The 9,302-nt window shown below is 42.0% G+C and overlaps 1 protein-coding gene across 1 annotated transcript; it reads left to right on the forward strand.

Annotated features, from left to right (window-relative positions):
• Positions 1-517: 517 nt before the first annotated feature.
• LOC147105207 (serine/threonine-protein kinase pim-1-like) lies at positions 518-6,223 on the forward strand. The gene is made up of 6 exons (XM_086011339.1): positions 518-962; positions 1,142-1,248; positions 1,407-1,457; positions 1,664-2,030; positions 4,238-4,414; positions 4,810-6,223. Exons 1-6 carry the CDS (start codon positions 878-880, stop codon positions 4,995-4,997), a joined length of 975 nt encoding a protein of 324 aa, XP_085867465.1. The 5' UTR covers positions 518-877; the 3' UTR covers positions 4,998-6,223.
• The last annotated feature ends 3,079 nt before the right edge of the window (positions 6,224-9,302 follow it).

Raw genomic sequence — 9,302 nt, forward strand, 5'->3', positions numbered from 1 at the left:
TCAATCTGAAAAGTTATAATGGGAGAAGTATATTTGCACTAAAGATTTTCATTGATTATCATTATAATCCAATATATTGTTAAATCGCCCACTACGCTCAAACAATGCATTAGCGTCCTTTTCATAACAAATCTGCATACTTCAGCTCCATGGTTCAAAACACGCCTCTGCGTTTTTTAAACTAGTCCGTTTGCTCCTACTACTATATCGTTAACAAACTGGAAAAACTGCAGCGGCTTGCTCTCAAGGAAAAAAAACAGACGTTGTCGCTCCACTTTAAAAATATTTGTCTACAGACAGCCAGTGGATCAAAGCCATTTGTAGGCAGACATACAAGAGGCACTTTTTTGGCGCGTAGTCATTCCCGCCACGTCGAGTCTAGTCAGTTTCATTCTTTTATTTTTTTTTCGCCGCTGTGATTGGCAGATCATTTCTCCGCTCCTATTGGACTGTCTGACGTAAATTCAAAGTAGGCTGTGCCTCGGGGGTTTACTGATGGCTCGGCTCGCCCTTTTTTTACTATCTGTATATAGTCGTTGCTACTAGCAGAACGCACTCCAAGCAAGCCAGGGAATCAGCGTGATACAAAGACTCGATTCTCTTCATTTCCTCCTTCTTTATATCTTTTTCTCCTTCAACCCGATTTCCTGCTGAAAGGAAGTTGATAATCTGGTGTATTCCATCACTTGGGACACTGCAAGAAACCAAACGCTTTGGAATAAGGGGAAAAGATTTGTGCGATCGCAGTTTGTGTCTTTCTCGTTACAACGTGGTGTGGGGCTGATCGGACCGGCTTTTTTTTTCCTGTTGTTGTGAAATCCCATTCGGAATCTTGGAAGTGATACCCGAGTCTTCAATCGAGGTTTTACGGAAAGGGATGCTGCTTTCAAAGATCGGATCCTTTGCTCATATGTACTCGACATCAAGCGTGGATATGCCGGCGAAAATTCAGTTGCAACAAGGTATCTATTTAGCATTTCTTACACGTTTGCGGAGTCTCCCTGCTTCAGCAGAGAAGGGGGTTTTGTGTTGTGACGGTGTTGTCGTTAACCATGTGGAGCTTGGAGACAACAAAAGAGGCGCCGACTTTGCGATAATGGAGATCGGGCTAATCTTTTTTTTTTAATTATTATTTTTCCAGTGAAAGAGCGGGAGCCTTTTGAAAAGATTTATCAAGTTGGATCTGTCCTCGGCAGTGGTGGATTTGGCACCGTTTATTCTGGTGTTAGACTGGCAGACGGCGTGCAGGTAATTATTTTTTTTGTGTTAATCTGCAGCTTTCCCTTTCTGTGTGATTACTCTTTTAACTTTCTCCGGATCAGTCTCGTTTTTGATAAATCCTTGTATATAATCTATTACCCGCGCTATTTTGGGTGACTGAATGGACCTTTTTGTTTATATTGCAGGTTGCTATCAAGCATGTTGCTAGAGATCGAGTGTCAGAGTGGGCTGAACTGGTAAGCAAAGCTCAGATGCCTTTTGTTATGTTTGTGTAATCAAAGTGTCAAGCCTTTGCGGAGTTAACAGTTTTTAATAAGAAACATGATTTATTTTTAACATGTATTTAATTTAACTATTTATATTCGGCGCATTATATGTTACATGTGTGTGTGTGAATTGGTGTGCGATTACTCTAATGTATTTTTGTTTTGCCCCCCCCTAGTCCAATGGAGCGAGGGTTCCTATGGAGATTGCGCTGCTGAAGAGGGTGGGCACGGGATGTCGGAGTGTGATCAAAATGCTCGACTGGTTCGAGAGACCCGACAGCTTCATCATCGTCATGGAGCGACCCGAGCACGTCAAGGACTTGTTTGATTTTATCACCGAGAAGGGGGCCTTGCCCGAGGACCTGGCCAAAAACTTTTTCCGCCAGATCCTGGAGGCGGTGAGGCACTGCCACACCTGCGGGGTGGTTCACCGAGACATCAAGGACGAGAATATCCTGATCGACATGCGGGCCGGGGAGCTGAAACTCATCGATTTCGGATCGGGGGCCCTGCTAAAGGACACAGTCTACACCGACTTCGACGGTGAGATTTTATTCCAGTGGATACTGTAGAAAAGCTGATGCATTAGAAAGCGCGGTTCGTGTGGCAGCACTTAGTGTTCAATTAGGGGTTCCAAGATTTGGAAAGTAAAAAGCATCTGTAGTGGAAATTGCGTGTTAGTCTTTTCTGATTTTTTTAAATTGGTGATTGGTTTTAAACTCGATTTACTGATGGAGGCGAGTTTTTTCAGTGTAGTGCCGTTTTGTTATTGTTTTGATGGTTTTATTTCCTTATTTGGATGGTGATGTGGCTGCGAGGGGGCGCTTCTGCTTGTCAGGAGGCGTTGCGTTGCTCGGAATCGTTGGTGACACTGGATCAGGCGAAAGGCGGCCAAAACCGGGGGCTCCTCGGGTAACATCCGAAATCACGAGGGCTCGATGTGTAATCAACGATTGCAGCGGGAGGGGGAAAACAAAAGCCCGGAGTTCCAAAAAAATATATAACAATAAAACTGCTGTGAATGCAACACTGCGGTGAATCACAAGACCATCACAAAACCAGGCTTGGTAGGCGATGAGTCACGTCTGTTGAACGTGTGGGAAACATTTCTAATGGGGGATCTGAAAGGAGCGGATAGGAAAGTGTCAGGGGCGGCGGGGGGGTTTGCAGAGTTATCCTTTCAGGGTACAACGATGTTGAAAACAGAAAGGAAAGGAGGGGTGTGTGTTTTTTTAATTGTGTCTCCTAATGAGAGAGAGGTGGGGGCGGTTGTGCCAGGGCTGATAGAGGGGGAGGCTGGGTGGTGGAGGGGTGGTCTAGGGCTGGGCTGATAGACGGGAGGGAGTCTCCGGCTGGGCGAGCAGATGGGAGGGGGATCTCCGGCTGGGCTGTGGCCACTAGACGGCGTGTCTCCCGATGCCCCAGCGCCGCCGCCGCTGCTGCTGAATTTGGCAACGTGCCACCCTTTTGTTTTGGAGATTCGCTTTTCTGCTGCGTAACACTGTTTTGGAAACTGAACCGTTTTCCCAGTGAGAGGAAGAGAGCGGCTTACGGACCCGATCTGAACCGCTCTTGATACCAGCTAGTTGATGCCTGGCCACCTTATTTTTTTTCCTGTTGCCCATTTGCTCCTCCCCCTCCCCCAACCTTTTTCCTTAAGCTTCGTCATGGAAATGTTTTGAAAACCGATAGTAATGTTACCCGGGGCTATGGTGACGGAAATAGGTTACTTTCCAATCGTTTTTTTCTCTCTCTCTCTCCCTTTGATATCAAGTGGCCAATTGATTATTTATTTAGTTAGTTCAATGCTGGAGTCGAAGCTCCCTCTTAAAGTACTGAGCAGCCAAGAATGATTTCAAAATAAAAATCATTGACATTTCATAAGCGCACTTGTAATTTCGTGTGTGATGGGTGATTTGGTGTGCAATTTCATGGTCTATTTCCCACATTTGACAAACACATTTAAAAATAGAAAATCGGATTTTTTTTTTCAAAAATGCATTTTATTTTAACCGTCTAAGCTTGGCGTTATAAAATATGATCTGCAAATTCTTACTCTAATGGGGGGGGGGTGAGGTTTGCACAGACACAGCGGCGCACCCAGCGCTGAGGGTCCGGGACCGACCGCTCTGGGCTACATTCTAACCGGGGCTGCTCTCCAGAACCCGCTGCTTGTTCGCTGCGATTTAAATATATCGACCTCGGGGAAAACGAACCAACAACAAAAAAAAAACCGTTAGTGCAAATTCTGGATGTTTGGCGCCATCGCCCGGCGGGAACGTGTGCTTTTTACAACTGAAAGTTTGTAAACAAAAGTCACATGGCAACGAGTCAATAACTGCCAGTTCACGGCAGGACAGGCAGGAAGCATGGGTTAACCACATTTCCTGCATGCTCAGGGCGGAACGAGATAGTGCAGATGATTTGAATTTTAAAAGCATAGTGCATTCTTTTGTTTACAAGAAATATCGCAGACTTTTTCTTTACCTTCAGCGGGTTTCTTGACCAGCCAAGTGAGGAATATTTTGCCCTCGTGTTAGTATTAGCCACATATTCCCATAAAATGCATATGCTGGTGTGCATTTTACCTTTAGAAACCCTTAGTGAAGGATTTTTAAATTTAAAAAAAACTTTGTATTGCCTTATTACTGTTTCCCTTTTACTGTGTTAGGGAACAGCAAATTTAGCATTTTTAACAGCGTACAGAAATACAAAGTATTCATGGATGTGAATTTCTGTGTGATTTGCAGGTACCAGAGTATACAGCCCACCAGAATGGATCCGTTACCACAGATATCATGGCAGATCTGCAACAGTTTGGTCCCTCGGCGTACTTTTGTATGACATGGTATGTGGGGACATCCCATTTGAGCAGGACGAGGAGATACTTCGAGGGCAGGTCTTATTCAGGCGAAGAATCTCATCCGGTAAGCTGCTGTTCGTGCTCTCTGGGTGTAATTTTAGGTCTATCCAGAGGATCTTTACCTTTCAAACTATATATAATTTAAGCCAACCATTGCAGTTCTTAAATAACTTTATATAATTTGTCAGGTATATTCAATATAGTCGATTGCATGTTGAATTTTAATGACCCCTTGTACTGTAGTGCAATTAATATTATGTTGGCAGTACATGCCATTATCTCAGAAATATTCATCTGCTTATATTAGTCTGCCAAAAAAAAGCTCCCAGTTGGGCTATACTGCGTAGGTACTTATTTATATCCGAATATGTAAGCTGAATTAACTTGATGCTAAATATATGGAAGGTATAATTGGAAACTCCCACAGTTTGTAACCCAGTATTTCCTTTTTGCTTTCAGAATGTCAACATCTCATCAAGTTCTGTCTATCCCTGAGGCCTTCAGAGCGCCCATCATTTGAAGACATAATTAACCACCCCTGGATGCAGAACTGCATTGTTTCACCAGATGCCATTGGACTAAGATTGCACAGCCTGAGCCAAGAGTCAACCAGCATTAGCTCAAGCAAATTAGAACTTGTGAAATAATGTGAACCGATGCTCACAGAACTGAACTGGCTCTGCCTCCCTTTGGAAGAACCAAATAACTTGCCTGGTCTCATTTACCAGATTCCATGGCCTTTTAAATCTACTGATTAGTGGGAGGGGTGATGAAGAACCAGAAACCCCCCCCGCCCTGCCCAAGCTCCGGTTGTCATTAACTTGAATCGTGCATTACGACAAGCCTGACTCTTCCTCTTCGAGTGCCTTTTATGAGTGCTGGATTCACTGACTTAAAAGAAATACTTGAACTTCTGCTGCTTCTGAATAACTTAACTTTCCTTCGCACAATCCTCATATGTACACACAGGGACTGGTCTAGTCTAGCCGCTATTTTGTTTACATCCTCTCAACAAAATAAATGAAGACAAACCTTGTCACCCGATGATCACCACTAATCAGCAAAGAATTGACCTCGACTCTTCTTCATGCAGTCCAGTAGTCCAATACACTCAATATGAAGCCAAGGCATGTCAGAGCATCGTCATCAATGCACAACCAATGCAATGAATGAACTCTAAACCTATGTATATGTGTGCGTATATGTATATATGTGTATATATATATATATATATAAATATATATATAAAATGTAAATTTCTTTTTTGAAATACTGGTTATTACAGCCTATGTCAGCGCTGTCCTGTTTACCTGTTTATTTATTTGAGTGAAGTTGAGGTTTTTTTTAACAGATTTATTATATTAAAAGGTTTGACTTGTGGGTTAATTTATATTTATTTATTTATGGACAACTACCTTCCAACAGACTTGTTCATTCCACAATAATTAATTATTTGGTCAGATGAAGACCCACAGATTTTCATAAGATCACGTCAGACTTTAATTCAGTTCATTCTGTTTACAGCCAAACTACAACGGTGATGTCACTGAAAAGAATTCCAGACTTTGTAAATATAACATTGAGCACTTCTGTTAAATGCATGTTGTACTGAATATGTATTTAATGTCTAGACCTCTTGTTTTTATTGGGTTTTTGTTTTTTTTATGTGTCCTGTGGACTGGTATGGGTTGAGTAAAATACCAGTGCTAAATGATTTTTTTTGTATATACAATATATTTACTGTACACTAGTTCGGTTGCATGTATGCAGCTTGGAGTCTGAATTGTCATTGGATTAGACCTGTAAATTAAATTAGAACGGAAGAAAACTTATTTTTATACAGCATTTCAAATAAAATTAAAATTTGCCTTAATTTACTCTGTGTTGTATTTGTGTACCTGTGAGAGTTGTAGTCTGAAAACCGAATACTTTATAGTCAAGTGGATCTGAACACCTTCCTGGATTTTCTCCCCATCTCATGTAGGTGGTGACTTTTGCTAGGATACTGTTCCATGGCCTTTGATACTTCACTCAAATGATCATTCTGCATGTGTGAGCCTCAACAGTAACAAGAAAGGACAGGATTTCACTAATAGAACCAGATATCAAACTGAGTAAATGCTGGCATCACTCAGCAGAGCTGCTGAAATAAGAACAGAAATTGCAGGAAGCACTCAGTAGGTCAGGCAGCATCCATGCAGTGAGAGGTAGGACTCATGTTAAAGGTTCACGACCCTGCGTCAGAAGCCTAACCAGCATTTTCTGCTCTTATTTTAGATTTTCAGCATCTGCAGCATTTTGCTTTTTGACTTCAGAGATCAAATGCAGTTCAGATGTGGTTTCAAAGTGGTGTGTAGTCGCAGTTCATTTTCCAGAGGATTTGCATTCCCCACTCACAGCTACCCACAATCCAGCTGTCTGGAACATTCAGGGATTACGACAGATTGTGGGCTTGATGCAGTAGAGGTGCTCTTAAGAGGTCAAGCTTCAAACACAATGTCAGGATAATATTGAGAAATTGCGATTTGAATTTTACCATTACTATTTTGCTGAGTAATCACAAATTAATTCTTCACCTTCACGCACATACACAAAAAAAAATCAGATAATGACCTGAGAACGCCCTAACATGACAACTTCACTGCTAATCGGAAAAATTGCCGTATAAACAGCAAAGCGGATGTTTTTGAAATTTAACTAACAAACTACTTTTAAAAAAATAGAACGTTTGGAGAACGAATTAAATACCGGAAGGAATCGAGCATATTTTTGTAAGATTGCATGTCTTCTTTGCAGAGGCAGTCAGTGTAATTGCGAAACTGAGGGGAATGAAAGGCTCAAGGGAATGTGCCTGCATGAGCACAGCTGTGTGCCCTGACATCCCTGCGTGACTGTTGGGCTCAGGACCTTAAACCCAACGCCCAGGACCGTTAGGACGTGTAGACTTTATCGGACCTGAGTTTATTTTGAGGGAGAGACACTTGGGGATGGATTCACAAGGATCAGATCTGTTATGGGCCGATTATATTGCATGGCACAATGCAGTCACGCAGTCGGCTGAATTGTTTCGGTTCTGTTTCATGAGAACAAAACTGCACAGCAGAACCATTTTAATTGAGGAGGGAGCAACCTCTGGAAGAGGTGGGAATTTAATTTGCTGACTGCATGGGTTCTTAAGTGCGAGGGTGGCTGTAACTGGTCACGAATGTACAAGCTGAAAAGCAACACTGAGGATTAAGGGAGCTGTTTATTAAAAGTGATTATAAACTTTATAATTGGATTCAAAAATGAACTCTCACAGTAAAAATTCCCTCTGCCCTTATAAAACTAAATATCTGATTTTACGTACAGTTGTGACCAACCTCATATATTGACAGAAATGTTTTGTTCTCCAAATTAAAACGTTTACCTAGGAAGTAAAAAAAATCTAAAATGAGTCATAATGCAACATTTTTAATGTAAAAGTCAAAAATCTCATTGAAACCTATAACATTCTGACAGGGCTAGACAGACTGGATGCAGGAAGAATGTTTCCCCTGGCTGGGGGGTGTCTAGAATGAGGGGTCACAGTCTCAGGATGCAGGGTAGGACATTTAGGACTGAGCTGAGGAGAAATTTCTTCACTCAGGGCGGTGAACCTGTGGAATTCTCTACCACAGAAGGCTGTGGAGGCCAAGTCACTGAATATATTTAAGAAGGAGATAGATAGATTTCTAGACACAAAAGGCATCAAGGGGTATGGGGAGAGAGCGGGAATATGATATTGAGATAGAGGATCAGCCATGATCATATTGAATGACGGCGCAGGCTCGAAGGGCTGAATGGCCTACTCCTACATGTTTCTAATGTTCCAGAGGCACATGCCCCCAGAACACCTTATAGTGACTTATGCTATTATGCGACTGGAGGAGGTTTGCCATATGGACGGAATGTGTACAACCTTAAATTTGCCATCTATGCCCATTGCATTATTTGAACCAGAATCCTGGTCTCCCCCAACACTCACATTTTCCAGTCGGAGTCACTGGGAAGTGATTAGGAGCAAGAATCCTGGTTGATAATTTGTTTCCTCTCAAATCTTAGGGCATCAACGCCAATTGCTGTGCCCCGGGTGACATCAGCTAACTCAACACAGACGAGTGATCAAACGCTCAGTTCTGTATGAAAAGGCTTGCATTTCTGTAGCACCTTTCACGACCGCTGGGCGTCCCAAAGCGCTTTACAGCCAATGGAGTACTTTTTTGAAGCGTAGTCACTGTTGTAATGTAGGTAACATGACAGTCAATTTGCGCACAGCAAGCTCCCACAAACAGCAATGTGATAATGGCATGGTATGGCATGGCACCACAGCAGGTAGTATAGAATAGTATATTATTGGAAAAAGATACACTTTATTAATATCAAATGCTTTAATCGATGGTGGGGTTATAAACTGCTTTTAAATTGTTCTTTTAATTTGGATTCTGGCATCCATGAGCAGGCCCCAGGATGCTGAGTTCTTGGAATCTGAATTAACGGAAAAATATAGAAGCAGCTATAAACTTCTCGAGCTTTGCTCTTCTGGTTTTTGATGTCATCTGCACCCTTTGATTAGATTGCTGCTTTACATTAACTTCCACGTATCCATTATTATACCATATGTGATTAAGTCATGTCCACTAAAATATTTTCCACCGTTCATGGAGAGGCCATCACATCACATTTTAATTAGTGGAACTAATAGTCCTTTAAAAAGTCATCAAGAATGTATTAAACAAATATTCTACATCTACATCTAGGTTTGCCAACTCTTGGTTGGATGTATTCCGGGAAGTTTCATCACATGACCTCCAACCTTCAACAGCTGCCCTGTCAAACAGCCTTTCTTCCCATCTCCAAGAATTTTATAACTAATAATGAAAAAAACACATTTTTTTAATGCTCCTATCATTTATCTCCAGTTGGCAGTAGTG

The sequence above is a fragment of the Somniosus microcephalus genome, chromosome 18, assembly GCF_052327205.1.
Source record: "Somniosus microcephalus isolate GS21.2 chromosome 18, FLI_Smic_1.0, whole genome shotgun sequence".
NCBI lineage: Eukaryota > Metazoa > Chordata > Chondrichthyes > Squaliformes > Somniosidae > Somniosus > Somniosus microcephalus.

Excerpts from the sequence above, each read along its gene's own strand:
- LOC147105207 (XM_086011339.1), top strand. The coding sequence starts at position 878 with ATGCTGCTTTCAAAGATCGGATCCTTTGCTCATATGTACTCGACATCA. Across the intron at positions 1,249-1,406 it reads GACTGGCAGACGGCGTGCAG|GTTGCTATCAAGCATGTTGC; the intron begins GTAATTATTTTT and ends TTTATATTGCAG. Across the intron at positions 4,415-4,809 it reads CAGGCGAAGAATCTCATCCG|AATGTCAACATCTCATCAAG; the intron begins GTAAGCTGCTGT and ends TTTTGCTTTCAG.